Source organism: Lottia gigantea (assembly GCF_000327385.1).
Source record: "Lottia gigantea unplaced genomic scaffold LOTGIsca_7, whole genome shotgun sequence".
In the NCBI taxonomy this organism is placed as follows: Eukaryota; Metazoa; Mollusca; class Gastropoda; family Lottiidae; genus Lottia; species Lottia gigantea.
In genome coordinates, this window is record NW_008710370.1 from 1,217,133 (window position 1) to 1,237,053 (window position 19,921).

The 19,921-nt window shown below is 32.8% G+C and overlaps 1 protein-coding gene across 1 annotated transcript; it reads right to left on the bottom strand.

The window, feature by feature from the left end:
• Positions 1-257: 257 nt before the first annotated feature.
• On the bottom strand, positions 258-19,587 carry LOTGIDRAFT_210794 (hypothetical protein; the record flags this gene model as incomplete). The annotated part of the gene is made up of 32 exons (XM_009065448.1): positions 258-341; positions 1,117-1,317; positions 1,655-1,756; positions 2,215-2,281; positions 2,701-2,831; positions 3,267-3,448; positions 3,995-4,150; positions 4,283-4,358; positions 4,571-4,669; positions 4,858-4,939; positions 5,485-5,605; positions 6,012-6,079; positions 6,561-6,664; positions 6,941-7,096; positions 7,558-7,656; positions 8,280-8,369; positions 8,710-8,850; positions 9,443-9,559; positions 9,949-10,128; positions 10,686-10,871; positions 11,675-11,815; positions 12,335-12,447; positions 13,702-13,781; positions 13,965-14,097; positions 14,669-14,769; positions 15,690-15,784; positions 16,228-16,287; positions 16,942-17,048; positions 17,762-17,854; positions 18,273-18,342; positions 18,668-18,757; positions 19,396-19,587. 32 exons carry the CDS (start codon positions 19,585-19,587, stop codon positions 258-260), a joined length of 3,717 nt encoding a protein of 1,238 aa, XP_009063696.1.
• Between the last annotated feature and the right edge of the window lie 334 nt (positions 19,588-19,921).

The window sequence follows — 19,921 nt, forward strand, 5'->3', positions numbered from 1 at the left end:
ATTAGTGTTTTTTTTATTAATTAACACTAAATGCATATTCAAAAAAAACAGTCAGAAAATTGATATAGAGTAGTAAGTAAAATAACTAAACAATAATCTGATATAAATGCAGACATTGTTTAGACCATTGAAAAATAATTTTACTTTTTTATTTATCTCTAGCACCAAGTTTAGAAACTTAACAAGAATAATGATATACATAACAATGAAATGTACCAATATATATTAGTTTTGAATCTATGTTTGTCTACAATCTTTCACACATCATAAGCTAGACCAGATGATAACCATGTTTCAACTTCACTTATTGGTAATCCTTTACGAGATGCATAATCTTCTACCTGAAAGTTAAAAATAAGAAAACATCAATACAATTACATCAAAAATTTTCTACAATTTTCATAATTATCTTTTTTCTTGGGGCAGTGGGAAGAAATTCATATCAAATATTATTCAGTATATAAAAATATTTTTAATCCTGACAAAAAAGACCTTGAACAAAACATTTTGTGTCAAACATTCAGTATTTAGAGAAATTTTAAAGATTACACATAACTAAGACACAATTGAGTTTTCAAAGAAGAATTCATCCAAGTTCTCATCATATATTAGTTAAAGGGATACTACGTCTTAGAATAAACATAAAATTTAAAAGTTTTAAACTTGGCCAATAAGAGCATATATATATCAGTAGATATACCTGGTTTCATAAATAACATAACAGGATCCTTATATAATCCGATTAATCCAAAAAACTTAATAAAAATGCAATTAACTATATTGAAAAATGTTTAATATTAAGATTAAGCGTTTTTCAATAATTACTTAGTTTTATTAATTTTTCTATCGTCCAGATTTTACAGGAATTCTGTTGTAACTTTATGACACCATTCTTGAGAATTAAATTTTATGTTCATTCTAAGACCTAGTATCACTTTAAGCAATCAACTGTTTATTTTATTTTATAAATTTGCTATTTGTTGCAACCATCATATTTAAGCCCCCCTCAGTGTGATTTCCAGAAAGTCAAATGTGTTAAGTGTGTATAGATATTTGCTTTGAAATAATTATTTAACAATGGAGAGAAAAATTAAGAATTTATCGAAATCTGTTTACCTGATCTTTAGTAATTTTACCAACAGAAAAATAAGTAGAATGAGGTGAAGCAAAGTATAGACCAGAAACAGAGGCAGCAGGATCCATAGCTAGTGATTGAGTTAATGTTATACCAACATCATCAGCATTTAACAGCTTCCACATAGTTTCTTTTTCTGTATGATCTGGTTGACTAGGGTAGCCTGGTGCTGGTCTTATACCCTGAAACATCATAGACAGTATAGTAAAAACAGGGAAATGCTTATAATTGTGCTCTTACAGCAGATGGTGGCTTTATGGAATGCTATGCTGTACAGTTATATTTTTTGGCATACCAATCCCCAATTGTACAGTAACTTTTTATGTAAACATTCAAAGAAAAAGATGAGCCTTGTTAATGTTTTAATGACAAATAATGGTGTCATACTGGCCAATACATCTTCAATTTCATCACAATCTTGTCCCATTTACCTATTGTAGATGTAAGCAAATAAAACTGATCTATTGTAGTAATATATTTTCCATGTATCAAGTATCAGTGTTCAATAGAAGAATTTACCTTGTATTTTATCTTATGTAAATCTTTGGTCTCCATCTTTTCTTCAGGACAATATCCCCAATATTCTATTCTTACTTTCTCATGTAAATATTCAGCGAAGGCCTGGAAACAAATCATATCAAAATAGTACTATTGCAAACAATCATTTCATTTTCTCTACCTTTATTACACCTTTTATTAGAACTAGATGGAACACATGATGCACAAATTTCTTAAATCTACAACAATCTGAAAAACTATATCAGATCTCCTATCTTCATTATTCACATGACGCTCAGATGTAAATGAATATAGATAATCTGACAAAGAACATTACAAAAAGGTTTGGTCCCAGACCAGCCAGTTGAAAGAATCAATTGAAATGAAGTTGTAAACCTTCTAGATTTACTTTCCTGCAATAAATATAAACAATTTTTGTAAAGAATACAATTCAGTTTCATCTAAATTACATAATAACTTATATTTTTTGTATTTCATTACTATTTAAAGGTAACAGTTTTTAATTTATTAAAAAAGGCTCTATTACGTGTCATTCTGGTAAATATACATAACAATATTACCTCTGCCAGTCTGTCAGCTAATGCTTTTACCATAATAGAATTATAATCATCATGATTATCTATAAATCTAAAATTATTGAAAATAATGTTTGGTGTCGGTAGTATTTTGTAGAGTGGCTTAATTCAGTTGAAACTAAAACTTAGACAAATCAATGGTATAAGAGATGTACTATAGCTCAGCATTAGAGAATTGAAATCTTGAAGTCTGTAGTTTTGTTACATACAATACATTTAAATGGCTCTTTCAATCATGGCAACCTTGAAAAAGTCATCTGCAGTCAATATTTCCATTGACACAGCTGTAAATATGGTATGGATAATTTGAGATCAGTGGTAAAAGGTTTGACCAAGGATCAGCTGGAAGACAGAGTTATTCTTCATAAAAGAATGTTGTTTATTTTGAATACAAACGCAAGCAAAACAGAAAGAAGGTTGTCAAATTTGACTCACATTGAATCCCGAAGGTGAAATGTAAACTTTACTTACACTTTACACATATCATCTACACCAATACCAGCAGTAACAGCGAATAAACCAATATAATCATCTATTCCACTATCTTTAGGTGCTATAAAATCTGATAAACAACTATACGAATCTACATTCTCATTTACAACCTATAATCATAAATAATATATCTTATTAGGCACATAACAACAGAGTTGATATATTTTCTATTCAGTAACCCTCCAGCCAGTCATTATAATATACATATACTGTTTATAAGTCACAAATCAATTATGTTGGGAATACTAGAGCAGCAGCTAGGAGCAGTTTGATCACACAAACGAACACAGAAATATCAATTTAGTACAATCAAACCCCTGGAGCAATCACCTGGACCTTTCACACCCCAAAAATTTGTTTTATCCACATTTCCACTCCAGCATGTGATGATGTGAGGTGCTCTCTCAAATCAAAATAAATTCTTCTCCTACACCAGTTGGTCACACCCCTTACACCCTAGTCCCACACACCGGTTGGCCACACCCCTTAAACCCTAGTGAGTGAAAACACCCCAGTTTGGGAACCGGGTATTTAGTCTGACATACCTGTTGACGTAAACCATGTAGTGTAGCTATCTGAGTGTTATTTTCATCATATACAGCTATATCATCACCTATACTATTAGCTTTATAAAACCCTAGCACTCCACTAGCTGTTAAACTTGAGTTATTTATAATATTAGTCAACATTACTTGAGCATCATCAAATACTCGCTTAGCTTCTCCTCCTTAAAACATAGAAAATACTTTCATCTTTAAGAGATGTCATAGATTAAAGGGAGACAACTGTATTCTTGCTTTTCTTGGTGAATTGAGTTTTACTGACTGACCAAATTGTGTGATATGAACAGCTTTAAAATAGTAATAATATTCTTAGAATAAGTCTTTATGTTGATAACAATGACAACATAAGCAGATATCATCAAATCAAATTTACAAAAGGGCAATATTCAATTCCAAAATTGTAATATTTTTTAGTTTGAAAGCCTTCAGTCACAATACTGTATCTTAGTATCAGTTTACAATTTGGATCTGGTATTCAAATTCACATAAAAATACGAGTAAAATTTGATTGACGATCATTAGAGAAAGTATGATTAAAACACAAATTTTGATTCATTTTCTGCAGTTGGCTCTATTTGCAAATCATTTGGCCTTCCATGATCATGCAGTTAAATGCATCTTACCATTTTGGGTCAATATTCAATATCAATATCCTTATGATTCATTTTTATTCAATCATAATTGAACAATACAAAAAAAACATGACTTACCAACGGCTTTGTCCTGGAATATTTTTGGGTACCCTCTGTTAGGATATTTTCCATGTAGCTGCCATACATCAAAAAATGGTTTCCAATCAATATAAGGTAATAATACAGAAATATCTAAGTTTTTAAACGTTTTGGTTCCAATGAAAGATGGTTTTGCTGGAAAAAAAAAAACAAAGATCAGATAGTCAAAATAGTAGTAAGTGTTAAGTGTTTGTATAATTTGCAAAATAAAAAACAGTTTCAGAGTTTGTTGTTGTATGTTATTTTTCAGCTACATCCTGTTCTCACCTGGTTTTTCTTCTTTAGGCCAATCAATTTTAAATGATTTCTTTCTTGCTTCTTCTATCTTTAAATATTTTCTATCCTGAAATCAATGACATATTTGGAAAAATTGTAAGACTCAGGGAAGTCCTTCTATAGATTATAGAAAATGAAATGGAATGAATTTTAGCCTTTTTTTGCACTGTGTGATCTAATGAAGATGGACTGTTTTGCCAGGACAGCGGCATTTGTCTGCTCTTTTTCGATTTCCAACTGTTGAGGGATCTTAAACATGCAACATAACAAGAAGCTTACCTTTAAAGAATCATAATGTTCTTCTCTAACTTCTTCATATTCTTCTTTAATATCTTCTATAAATTCTTCATATACATTCTCATTTAATAATGATGAACACTACAAATATAAACAATGTAGTATACCGGGCCAATGCTAGAACAAAACTGTCATATCAGCATATCAACAACACATACAAAGTTAACATATAAATAAGTGATATACACTATGACAAACTTTCCATAAACAAGCTGACAAAAGGTTTCTTTCCAAATTAGTTTTAAAATCACCTATAAATATATGCTTACCACAACTACACTTTTTGAAGCATCTAAGACATGAATGGTAGGATTATTATATTTGGGTGCTATTTTGACAGCTGTGTGTGCCCTAGATTAAACACAAAAAGAAAACGGAAAAATTAATGAAAATCGATTCTGTTTCACATATTAATTTGATTTTGGTGCTTTTTTGAAGACTGTATCTGCCTTAAATAGATAAAAAAAAGTGACAGTTAATGAAATGTAAGTGTTTTTGTATCCCATATCAGTTTGAAGCAATTTGATAGCACTTTTGGGCAGATCACAAATACAAATTCATGCATTATACATTTCTGTTACTGATTGGAAACAACACCATGCTGCGTTTAAAACCATCAATTTGTTCATTCTAAACAGTCAAGGGTAGGTTATTTCTCTGCATTTGCTTCCATGTCAATTTGTGAAATCAGTTTGGAGAATCACTAGGCACTGTCTCAACCTGTACGGAATATTACCCTTTGATCCCTAGATTATAGAGCAACAGTTTTAACTACATCCATAAAATGAACAAGATAACTGAAATGAAATGAATGGAGTTTTACATCCTACTTTTCTGCACCATGTGGGCTAATGAAGACGGAACAAGAAAATTGAAGAATACAAACATTAACATACTTTGAGGTAGTAGCTCCACCTATTAATAAAGGTAGTTTCATTCCTATTCTTTCCATTTCTTTAGCTACATGTACCATTTCTTCTAATGATGGTGTTATTAAACCAGATAACCCAATTATATCTGAATTGTAAATGACATCTGAATTATGGTTTTCATATTAGTGCTGGCACGATATATCAGTGAATTGATGTATCGCATTACAACATGCCACGATGCGCGTATGGTATCGCAACCTCGCGTATCGATACTTGACGATACCACTCATTCCATTAAAAAGTGGGGTTTTTTTTATCAGTCGGAGATCGTAAGCACAAAATTTTTCCATACTGACTTGACCAAGTATTGTTTGTACCGAATATCACAGTTCTAAAGTTATAAATTGATAATTATTGAAACTCCGAAGATAAAATGTTCATTTTTATCCTATCGTGATACGTATTGTATTGTGGCATGATTGACAATACCCAGCACCATTTCATAATCAATGCCTACCACCCTTGAAATCTACTAAATAACACCTTCTTACCTGCATTATTCTGTATTGCTGCCTCTAAAATTTTTTCACAGGGTGTCATAACTCCTAAATCTATTACTCTGAAAGTTATCATTTGATGAAAAACATAATATTTTTTTTCATTTTGCAGGAAGATAGAACATAGAATAGGAAATGTGTTAAAACTTCAAAACACAATATTGAGTTATAACATTCGGCAATTCTCAATATCAAGCTATTACAAAGTGTGTCTAATACCTTGACTGCAATAGTCTTCTTTCTTGTATCACAGAAATTTGTAAATTTGATTGGATTATACAGTCAACCAAACCAATGACACATGCAACCAAATTGTTTAGTCTCTCTGTCGAGGGTTCTGACTGGCTGTATTCTGTAGAGTACAATCCAATCAAATTGCTGTATTTACAAACAAGAAAGGTGGCTGTTGCAGTATTACATACAGTTCGTAATAGCTTGACATGAAGAAGATGTCAATTCTGGTAATTTGAAATATTTACACCTTATATCCATACCAATATGAAACACACATCGGTGTAAAAGTAAGTAATAGGGCCTACTTACTTATAATTATTACAACCTAATACAACACCCACTATATTTTTACCAATATCATGTACATCACCTTTTACTGTTGCCATAATTACAGTTCCTGCATATGATGGTTCCTGCAAATTTTCAAATACATAAATAAGAACACAATATATTTCCCAAGATATTTTCATCATTGTGTTGATATTTCATGCCTGCCTAATCTTTATTCCTTAGATAGATACTAGGGTCATGGGTTCTTATAATATTTACTCATTAATCCAGTCTACCCTGCTGTAAATGGGTACAGATTATCCAGTAAAAGATCAGTGCCAAGGACCGTCTTTTAAAATAAGATGTTTTTATCCTGGTTAGAAATGGTTGCTTCTCTCTTTCTAAAAAAAGATACATACACAAGCTGTAGTGCCTTCAGCCATCGACGCATTTCTTTCTTCTTCCATAAATGGTATAAGATGAGCTACAGCTTTCTTCATAACTCTAGCTGACTTGATGACTTGTGGTAGAAACATTTTACCAGACCCAAATAATTCTCCAACCACATTCATTCCCTACAAAATATAGGCATTGCTACTCCTAGAGACATTGATACTAGAAGATGTTTCCTGATTAAAAGAAATCTGACGTCTGATATGTCTACTATTGCTGTAAATTGGTGGCGCTAGATTGTAAAAGTTCTGAAAATGTTCCGTTTGTTCCAATTCTGGCCTCCATCGAACGGTACGAAAGCGGATATGTCATATTCATAATTTTCACATCTATTACTTCCTACACCATTTTGAATTCTGTCTACACCTACTATTGGAACACAAGACCTGTTCCAAATTTGTTTTTAATGAACGATTGGTTGATTCCATGACTCCTAAATGTGCAGAATTAACCGATTGAGCGACCTTGTGCTGCTTTTCCAAGGGAAATAACTCTTATAGATAAGTCGTACGACCACCTTGCATATATTACAATATTTTCACTGTTCAAACAACTGGATTAACTTGAAACAAGTAATACTTACATTCATTAATGGTCCTTCAATAATATTCAAAGGTCTGGGATATTTTTCTTTACATAATCTAGCTTCTTCTGTATCTTCTATAACATACTTATCAATTCCCTAAAACAATGACTAAATGAATTAATCCTCCAACATACTTCCTCAACAAGATCTACAATGTTGCAGTCAATTCTGAGCAATTCAGAAATAATTGTGTGATCTGCAAAATTTCACATCATGAAGGAGGTTTTTGACAGGCACACCAACCATTTGGTCTTGGTTATATTATTTTATGCCCTACTGGCTGGTGACAAAAGATTGTACAGTTCATGGTGTAGACATAGCACGGGTCTTTTTTTTAAATAAAAATGCTAATGAACATCAGTCCTACCAACAAGCCCCGTAAAATGGCCAGAGCTTGATACAGTGACTTAAGATTTATTTTTTTGAATAAGTTGATTATTTCAGTCGGTTATAACATTGGTTCTTTACATGACGTCATTTTCTTGGTTACGTTGAGCGAATGGCGGCTGTGGATTTCAATCTCGATCGACGTGTGAAAGTCGGATGTCCTTGAATAAGTCATCTTCACTCATAATTCCAGTTGACCCAGCTGTAAATGGGTATGGATAATCCGGGAAAGATCAACGCCAAGAGGTTTGACCAAGGACCAGCTGGTAGAAAGGATCCTTAACTGTGAACCTAAGTTCTTATCCTTGTAAAATATAATTGCACTAACTGACCTTAACTAAGGCTGTTTTTAATCTTTCTTCAACATCAGTACTCCTCCATGTTTCATCAGCTTTATCTTTCTTGGCACTTTTACCCATTTTCTTAAAACAAAAATTACAAAGATGAAATATCAGCATCGATATGTAAAAAGCATTTTTTTCAGGATTCCAAAGTGGGACGTCTTTTTATAGTATTAGTGAATGTGGGCCTGTTGGCCAAACTCAATTTTTCAGAAACCTTACAAAAACTTTAGAAATTGTTTTCAAAAGTTGCAAGCTAAGCCATTGTTTCAAAAATAATTATAGTGATCATGCTACAGAACTAATTCTAGTGGAGAAGAAAATCAATAAAATTTTTGGACTTTGGACCAAATAGATTGAAGAAAAACCTTGTGGACAATTATAATCCTAGGATTATCCCTCTGCAAAGACTGAGACTTACCTGTGCACACTCTAATAATTTCTCAGTACCCTCAGGATCTTTATTCCATATAATATTTTCTACCAATAACAATAAATCTTTATCTATATCATCATAAACTGGTAAACATCCAGCATTTATAATAGCCATATCTAAACCAGCCTGAAATATCATATCAATATATTAGTTCTGTATATGATCACATGGGTGATGCTCTCAGACATTGCCAGACATCTCAACTCTTCAAAATTTTCATATAACAATAAACATATATTATCCCAAAAAAGCATAAAAATATCAAAGCTTCTAAGGTATCTTACTCACTTTCTGAAAACACTCCATATTACTTCAATGACTGAGATAGAGATTATGGTTAGAAAGCAATAGCCAAGGATATCGTTCCACAAAGTTTACGATTATGACATGAATTTACGGGTATCATAAGTTTATGATTACGTGTTCTCCAAAAAAAAGTCTTAAGATTAGAATTACAAGCAATCGAAAGTAATTCTTGTGGAAAAAGGCAAACAAAGACATGTGCATCTGTTACTCCATCAATGATTTGGCCACTTACGTCAGTGATTCATTCTGTCATAACGTAAATGCTACAGAACAAAACAAGTGATATTGATGAATTATAATCCCAAAGTGAAATCTTATGATTTCTTGATGTATTTGAAGTTAAATCATCTGTATCTTTCTACTACTTGTCAAATAATTTTTAAGCTTGCACCTGGAGGGTTAAGAAACCTACCTTAATGGCATGATAAAGGAAGACACTATGCATTGGTTCTCTTACAGCATCCATACCACGGAATGAAAAAGACACATTGGAAACTCCACCACTTACTCTCACACCTGGTAAATTTTTCTGAAATAAAACACTTTAAATAAAGAATAGAATACATTCTCCTTATTTTCTTTACCAGCTGTAAGAGCTAATAGAACTCGATGCTTAACGTGCACAGCCTGTAGCACACAGGGCCTCAGAACGGCTAGACGCTTTTTCCATATCAGCCCCTTTTACCTACATCACAGACTGGGTTGAAAAATCCGAAGGCATCATCTCGACCTATGCCTGTATTGAACCCTGGACCTTCAGGTTAGCGAGCAAGAGTCTAACTCACTGGACACCATGCCTCCTGTCTAGACTACAATATATCTCATTACTCCCCAAAATTTTAAAAATACCACCTTGGGAGTAATTACACCTAGGTTGAAAACCCCTGCTTTAGGTAAAGAGAATTTTTGAATTCTTACCTTTATAATAGCACAGGCTTCAATAAAAGTTATAGCATAGGTATTATGTTCTTCTATACCAGTGGCAATTGTTAATATATTAGGATCAAATATAATATCATTGGGATTAAATCCCACTTTATTGACTAATATATCATAGGATCGTTTACAAATACTGAATTTTCTATCTGTTTCTGTAGCCTGTAAACAATTAAAATCAACTTCAAAATACACCAAATTAAACATGTTCAGATATATGGTATGATTGTTATATAGATTCAGAATGAACTAATTTAAGCATAGTAAAACTGATTTTGGGCCACTGTCCTCTCTTGTTTAAGACAAACAGCACTGTTGTTTCTGGGAGTTGTTAAAGCCATCTATTCAAAAAAAAGCTACAATTTGCTCCATTTTGATAGCACAGTTGCCTTTCAAGCAATGAATGCCACAGGCACATAGCCAGATTGTTCGGAGGGGGAATTAATATATCTGGAGGAGCAATGGTGTATGGTGTTTAGTTGAAGTAATGGTACTGATCGATTGTCAGAATTTTTTCAGAAGACACAATCTACTTATACACTGTAACTACGGGACAATGCCATACTATCATTATAATGTCCAAGTTCTTTGGAATTACAGGAACCAAAGACCCCAAACAGGGTATTGGAATGGAACAAGTAGAATCTATAACTATTCAAGATAACATACAAAATAGAGAAAACCATTTTTGGATCATATTGATAAAATGACATGGATACCTGTCCTTCTTCATCAAAAGCCATAACAACAACAGCACCACCATATCTTTTAATTTTCTTAGATTTCTCTATAAAGTCTTCTTCTCCTTCTTTTAAACTGATACTATTAACAATACATTTAGATTGGGTACTCTTCAATCCAGCTTCAATTACAGCAAAATTAGATGAATCAATGCAGAGTGGAACCTAGAGAAAACAAACTTCATATCTACATACATTCACAACTAAAATATACACTATTTTAGTTAAAGAGACAGATGTGCCATTTATTTTGACCAATCATACTCTAATCTCAGAAAGAGGAATTTTTTAGGTAAGCCAATCAGTAATATTCGCAGATCACTGTTGAAATTTGAGTCTTCAAATCCATTTGTGTCAAGAATGATCCACGTTTGAATGTTACATGACGACTCGTGAATTTAAGATACTCTGTGATATATAGAAAAGACATATATAGAAATAGCGAGTAAAATTCCTAGTTTGAAGTATTTATTAAGGAATAATGTACATTTCTAGTACTTTTTACTATTTACCTACATTCAAGACTAATATCACTCCCCCAAAAGCCGCACCAACCCCTTTAACATAGTGTTCAATGCTTTAAAGATTAATTTCTAAAGAAATATTAAACAGACAATTGATCTTTTATCAGCCAGTGTCAGAGCCAGGTTTACGTCCGAGGGGGGCCAAATACCTTAGGTTGGCCAAATTTCTAACCTAGTTATGAGATTTTTGCCGAAAAACATGCCTACGGGGCTGCGAGGGGGGCAGGTGTTGCAGGTGTCCCCTCTGCCCTACAAGTAGTACTTGTTTGGGTGTGTGCAGTTCAAGACAAGTTCAGATCTTTTGTTCATAGAAGTGTGTTTTTAGGCAAGCTTTTCAGTTTAACATGATTATGTTTGAGACACCATGAGCCAAAATGTTCTTGAGGTAGCCATTGATAAAGTTGGGAGAATCCAAATATAAGACAAGATTTAAAGAAATATTACTCTTGCTATATCTGGTTCACTAGATATTAAATTAACAAATTTAGTCATAGCTGCTACACCATCTAATAGCCCTTCATCCATATTGACATCTAAAACCTGGGCACCATTTTCTACTTGTAACTTGGCTACACTCAAAGCTTCCTGAAATATTAATTTTAAATGGGTAATTCAAATCTACCTGATATTATCTGTACTTCCTTTCATGTTAGCAGTAGGGCTGGATAAAGTGATCAAATAATCGATTATCATCACTAGGAATTTATAATTTTTTATTATTGGGTAAGATATGTTAACATGAAATTGTTTAAATCTTTGCAAATGGCCCATTCCAAAAAGATCTTTATTTGTAGGTAATATACATATTAAAGAAGCAATTAGGCACTTTCAGTACTTGGGGCAAGAGCAATAACAGCTGTTTCTCAAATTTGAACTTATCTTGGATTCATGATTTGTATACTCTAGAAATGTAAATTCTGCAGCACTAACAAGCAAACAGATTTAACAAACTATAAACTATGTATCCATATAAACTCAAAATTAATAAAAAAAAAAAATCGAATGCTGTGTGATCTAGTAAGGATTGACTTGGTAGATGGATGAAATGCGAGTTTTATGTCCACCTATCTTGCGGAAATAATGAAAACAGAAGAAAGACTTTACCTCATAAGCACCAGTCTTAATGAGTCTACAGAACTTTCTAGAACCAGCAACATTACATCTTTCACCAATATTAATAAAGTTAGTAAATTTTCCTATATACATTGGTTCTAATCCTAAAGGAAATAGAAAATATGATATCTAATTCATTCAGGAATTGATTAATATTTCTTTACGTTCATTATGGTATTAAATACCAACTATTTACTAACTAGCAAAATAATTTGTGTACTAATAATAAATCAAAGGAATTGTAAAGAGGTTTTCTTAATTTTTCATGTGTATTCAGTCAGACATTTGTAGCAACTAAGCATTTAATGATATCACTATCCCAAAAACTGCTTATATGACAAAAGACCCTTTGCAATAGTGACGTCATAAAACGGTTATTGTTTGTGGAATTGCAGGAACCACAAATGGTGCAAATATCAATGTCCCCGATATACACACAAAAGTTAGAAAACCTCTTATGCCTAGTTCACACCAACGGCAAATGCCGCGCTTTAAATCAGCTTTTCCAAAAATATCACGATCTCTTAAGTAATGTTACGCTCTGATAAGCTCTGATACGAATTGGTTACGCTTTGGGGACGAATTATTTCCCGATTTGATCAGGTCTTGTTACGGTTTAAATCACGCTTTGATAAGCTTTATTAAGCTTTGATGCGGTTATGACGCTTTAAATCACGCTCTGATACGATTATCAAGCTCTGTTGTGCATTGTTAAGCTCTGTTACATATTGGAAAATTTCGAAATGGCTGATTTCATGCCGCTTTTGATCAAGTGGTGACAGACTGTGAAGACTGGGGTCCCCACTTTGAATAAAGCTCTGTTAAGCTTTCCTACGCTTTGAGTCAAGCTTTGCTGAACTTTGTTACGCTTTGTTAAGCTTTGATACGTTCTCGGCGCTTTAATCAATTCGTGACAGAGCGCCCAAAATTTTTAAACAGTTTAAAATTTTTTGGCGCTCTTGCCGAATATCCAGCTTTGCTCAAAGCTTTCCAACGATCTATTACGACCCTGGCGCTTTGGTCGAGCTTTGTTACGCTTTGGTACCGCTTTGTACGCCGCTTTAAAGCGCCATCAAAGCGCCGTTGGTGTGAAGTGAGCATTAACAATCCCATTAAATCATTTTCTTCTTTAGCCTATACCTCAAATAATTAACTTAAAGATCTTATGGCCCAGTTCAGGAACTTTTTTACGATCTTTTTTGAATAATTACTGAATGGTGGGTTTTCATTCCAACTTTCTGAAATAATACAACTCTGAAATCAACTAGGTTTATAAACACAGCATTCATACTTATATAAGCATATTTTTCCCCCAACTAAACCCCATGAACTCTTGATTAAACCAATATAATATTTACCACATAATAACATAGTGTCTTCATGTAAGGTAGCAGGAGGTACTCTTGGTGGTAAACCACGTACAGCTTCAGATATAGCTCTGAAATAATATTCAATTAATACATAAATTTCATAATTTAACTTGAGTCATTTGAAATTTGTGAAAGCTAAAAAATGCAGCCGATTTACCACAGCGATTTTAGCCTCTATTATTTTCAACCTCCCACTGAACTGATGGTCAATGCATGTTGTATAATTTATACTTTATATTCAATTGAAAAACAACCTGATATGATCAGGAGTGGTACCACAACATCCACCAACAATATTTACTAAACCATCTTTAACAAAACCTTGTAACTGTTCAGCTGTCATTTCTGGTGTTTCATCATAATCACCAAATGTATTGGGTAGACCTGATAATAACAAGTCAGAAATTTTATCATTAGGCTGATAATAACAAGTCAGAAATACAAACGTATTATTTAGGCTGATAATAACAAGTCAAATACAAATGTATTATGTAGGTAAGCCAATAACAAGTCAGAAATACAAATGTATTATGAAGGTAGGCCAATAACAAGTCAGAAATACAAATGTATTATGTAGGTAGGCCAATAACAAGTCAGAAATACAAATGTATTATTTATGCTGATAATAACAAGTCAGAAATACAAATGTATTGGGTAGACCTGATAATAACAAGTTAGAAATACAAATGTATCATGTAGGTAGGCTAAAAACATCAACAAAATGAGAAGTACAAATGTACTAAGAAAAACAAATTCTTTTCTCCACCATTTTGAATTCAGTCTGTACTGTATTTGTTTTGAACGAACTGAATGTCCATTTGATAGCATAAATCCTGTGCAGAGCACATTCAGATCTCACCAATCAAGTGACCCCTTGTATTGGTATTTTCAATGTATGTTTTGTTTTGGGACACTTGAAATCTGAAAAGTTAGGATTTGTGAATAAGTAGTTTACCTGCATTAGGATAACAGATTGTAAAAGCTGTAGTGTTTAAACTAACAGCTTCTATAAAAGGTCTGATTTCTCTAGCACCTAAAGCACAATTCAATCCTAGGCTGAATTAGAAAAAAATCAGCGATGTTATATTCCAAACATCTACAAAGCTAACTATAAATAGTATATAAAGATATGATAAATTAAAATTTTGTACACATTCTATTCCATACTATTTACAAAGTTTTAAATGGCTGATACTAGATCATTTTTGGCAAAATAAAACTTTGATGGAACCGGAGACATGACATAAATGGTGTAGGGAGAAAATGATGGTATGACTGAACTACAAAAATATTCATCTTTCCAAATATACCTGGGTTTTGCAGATCCAAGGTATCTAAATAGGAGATGTGGAATTTCCCCATTTAACAGGGCTTATTATTTCTGTCTCTACACAAGCTGACATCCAAGTAGCTATCAGAGGCTGGAATAGAGACAGATGTTTCGGTCTAACTATATACAATCAGAGAGCTATGCGAATTTTGTTATCAAGGTTTGACATCTATCCATCCCATTTCTTTCACTTTCACAATGCCAAGCTATTACAGACTTCATACTTATACTATTCTTTAATTTGATTGGATTGTACGGCAGCAAATACGGCCAATCACAGCCCATGACAGAAAGGTTATAAAGGTTACATGGCTTTGTGTTCACAGACTTTCCGTCAAGGCCTCTGATTTGCTAGTGTACAATCCAATCATATTGTTGCGTTCCGTGGACATCAACTTCCATGATACAAGAAAGGTGACCATTGTAGTCAAGGTAAAAATATGAAGTTCATAATAACTTGACATTGTGAAGATGATCACCTAACTACCTTGCCTATTAAAAATTGCAAAAAAAGCAGAAATATAATCATTTAAACAAAAATTTAACATTTTAGAATGTAGACTTTAGATTCAACCACTGAGCATCTCAACTCCCCACAGCTGACTGATAAATTATTCAGGGGATCTAATTAATGTAAGAATCTTACCACATAGGTTTAGAATGAGAGACACTGATGATAAAGGCCTCTGTAGTTTGTCCTGAAAGTGTTCTACCACTCTTATCAACAATAGTTCCTGATACCTGTTAACATATAAAATAATGTATTAATTATATATCATAGCTTTTTAAACAATATCTTAATATGAGTTGGATACCAAAAATTTGAAAAGAAGATTTTCTATATATGGTCTCAAGAAAAGTTGAAGAGTTGTCATTTTAACTTTCAAATGTGAACAAATTCTAGACATACATGGATTTTGACAGTGAGCTCTGAACACTATTTCTGATTAGTTTAGCTAAAATATTCCTGTTTCTGAGACAAAACTTCAATTGGTCAAACATATAGCGAACCTGTTCCTTGAATATTTATGTCAAAATACGCTCCAAAGATAAAACAAAACTTCATAGTTTGTATGGGGTGTTGGAGACAATATGATCTCGATAAAGTCCCCCGGCATGTGAAGCTAACACTCGTGTGCTATTCTTACTATCAAAAATTGTTGAAAAATAACATGATAACTTACAAAAACTGGACATCTATCACCTCTTTCTTCAAATACATTTTCTATTGCAAACAAAGCAGCCTTAAATTATAGAGAATTTAAATGGTACACAATATTGATGAACAAATAGAACAACATTTGCAGTGGCGGTGCAAGCTTTCTGAGACTGGGGGTACAAATAGGGGGCAGACTGACTCAATGGGGGGACAACTGCTGAGGCTGAATTCAATTTTTGGCAACTCTGTGGTGGTGTTATAGTTGTAATTCTCTTATAGAGAGTCTTAGAGGGTTCTCTCAAGAAATTTTAGAAAAAATGAATTGATTTTGTGCATTCTGACACATATTTTGGAGAAAAAAGGTACACATTTAGATTTGTTGAAAATAAAGTGGGGGTACAATTGGGGGTGCAAACCACTTTTCTAGGGGGGGAATGCCCCCCTGTACCCTACTGGCACCGTCCCTGAACATTTGAATACTAACACTCAGCTGATATCTGAAGGGATTAAGAGAATATATCAAGCTTATCATAAGCATACAGAGTCTATTTGGATTTTGTATATAGAAAATCAAATTGCTAATTTCATGTGCTGATTAATTATTTTTCTGATGCTAATTGCCTTAAAAATGTTTGATTAAGTAATTGTTAGTACAATGTTTGATGAAAATATTGTTTGCATGAGAATAAACTGATAACAATTTAAAAGCAATATGTTTTTACATTCAATATTGAACTACCTTAGCATTTGCTGTATCAAAAATAGTTTCTACTAATAATAAATCTACACCACCATCTAGTAAACCATTAGCTTGTTCACTGTAGGCTGATACTAACTCATCAAAAGCTGAAAGAAAGTAACAGTATATATTGACATCAAAGTGTACTACAATAAACCAGTAAGAATTTGGAGCCTCTGATTAAATATTAGTTATGGATCAACTATAACTTGTAAAGCTGAGAGAACAATAATATATTTATATAAATATATTCACTGTTGAAATAGTGCTCTGATGTTCAATCTTATCATGATAAACTCGTGAATTAACAAGCATTGAAAAAGTCACATATGAATAATGAAATTCCAGTAGTGGGGAGTTAAATTTTGGTCTACTATAGAATTGTTGTCAAAGGTCTCTAGTTTCAACTCCCTCATTTTTTATGTTTGTGCTTCCGCCTTGTGTCAGCTTTCACAAAAGGCCAGTTTATGCTCTGTAAAGCAAAATGCAGAATATTTCGCGCTTGTGAGTAGCAAGCCTCAAAGTTCAGCAATAAAGACTTTCACTATACCTTTGAAAGTTCATTTTCAAGCTAAGCGAAGGATGTGTTCTACTTCTTCGCTTGGAAACCAACCTGAGACACTGTAAAAGCTGACAAAACAAACGTTGATGTATTTGTCTAAAGTTTCTTTTTAGCTCAACATTTGAAAACTTGACATTGCAAAGTTTAGAGGAGCATAAACCAATCTTAACTCGATGTGGTTGTATTGATCCATATTCATTATGGAGGTTTAAAGGCTACAGAGAACTGCACTTGTTACGATAAGCGATTTCTACTTACTAATGTTTCTGTATTCTGGTTTTTCTACAGACGGTGAAATAGATAAAGTTCTATTGGTAGGTCCCATAGCTCCAGCTACATATCTTTTCACACCTAAAATCACGAGAGGATGAAATATAACATGATGTATAATATACTGTAGAAAGTGAATGATAAACACCAGTAAGAATTCAGTATGGTATTGAGTAAGATGGCTTGCCAGACATGGTAACATATGCCCACTGCAGCATTTGGAATAAACAGATTTTTTTTTTCAGGGACATCAACTTTGATTTAGATCTAATTGATATGTCATTGTAAGCTTCAGCTGGAACTAACAAGGTATTACTGACGCTTTCCACACCGCCAAGAGCAATAACTCTAAAACTATTCATCGAAACATTGTCATCTTCTAACTAAGCCATCTGCATAAGCATGATGAATTTCATCAAAAATAAGTTAAAACTCTCGTTTCTGTTGAGTTAACAAGCTGATAATATAAAATCAAGGGCAATAATTTTTTTAAAAATACCTGTCGCATCTGTGACTACTTTGGCTGCTTTCTTGGCTAGTTTAGCTGCTTCAACATTTAACCTGTATACCTGCAATGTATATATATCTCCTTCAATTCATTATTCGCAAGGCATGTTTTAATCAGAAATAGAGAAAAGTTAAAAATCAATAACACGGTAGTAACTTTGATTTTTTTTGGTATCTTACTTCTTGTTACAAAACATTTATTTATGATTTTCAAATTTTCAACCCTTTTTGTATATTTCTATATATCTCTCTGTAATCCACAATCCACTAAGCATCATTGTAACAGTGAAAATAATATTTGTCTATCCTTGTACATGTCATATCTATTGCATTTCTTTGTTATCATGAAAAATAATAAATCCATGATATTCTTTTCTTATTGTATACCTGTTTTTCAAGACCATAATCTGCTTGAGCTATCGATGTTCCACTAAATGTATTGGTTTCTGCAAAATCAGCACCAGCTTCAAAATATTGCTAGAAAAAAAAATTCATATAAAAAATAATGGTAGCCATATATAAACATGAATTATCAGCTCAATTCCAGACTCTTTTGCTATTTTTGATTGCTGAGTGGAAAACAAAATTCACTTTTAAATCATATGCCAATATTAGCTATCAACAGCACAAGTTTATTGATAACAAATTGGTTATCAAAAACAAAGACTTATTATTTCACAAAACAAACTGACAATATTTCTAAAAGATAATGGTTATCAGTTTAGAAAAATTCAGATGTTAGAGGGATTGTAAAGAGGTTTTCTAAATTGTGTATGTGTATCGGGGACACTGATAGCTTCAATTTGCGCCACATCAATTCACGCCTTTCCAATTTTCAATCAGATGTCTGTGGTTCTAGCAATTATGACATCACCCCTGCAAAGGTCTTATGTGATACAAGCAAATATTGCAGGGGTGACGTCGTAAAACACTTAAATTTTAGTGGAATTGCAGGAACCACACACATCTGATTGAAAATTGGAATGGTGCAAATTGATGCTATCAGTGTTCCCGATACAAATAAAAAATTTAGAAATCCACTTAACAATCCCTTTAAATGCAACAACCACTACCATTGCAATCCAAGTTTCATAAAACACATAATGTACATTTACCTTGTGTATTTCATAAATAAGATCGGGTTTGGTCAGACATAGAATATCATTATTTCCTTTTAAACTCTTGGGATGATCTACAAACTCAGTGCCAATAAAATCTTTTTCTTCCAATTTCTCTCTTTGAATCATAGTTCCCATTCCGCCATCAAATATCATGACTCTCTCTCGTAGGGTGTTGGCTATCTCCATTTCTACACCTACACAGATTTACAATTTATTAATGTTAAAACATATACCGGTATATAAAAAAAGAAAATCACCTTAAAATACTTGGGGATGCAGTTGACTAAAAATTTTAACTTCAAAATAGTATTCAAAGTCTTAAAAGAACAAGTTTGCCATCCGTTTGACCAATCGCACCTTAGTCTCAAAAACAGGGACTTTTTAGCTAAGTTAATCAGTGGTCTAATAGACTAGGCTACTGTTTTGATATTTCAATTCACTTAAGAATAGTCCAATTAGCTTATCTCGAAAGTGAGAGATAGAAAGACCTATTCAAAAATTTCAAATATAAACATTATTA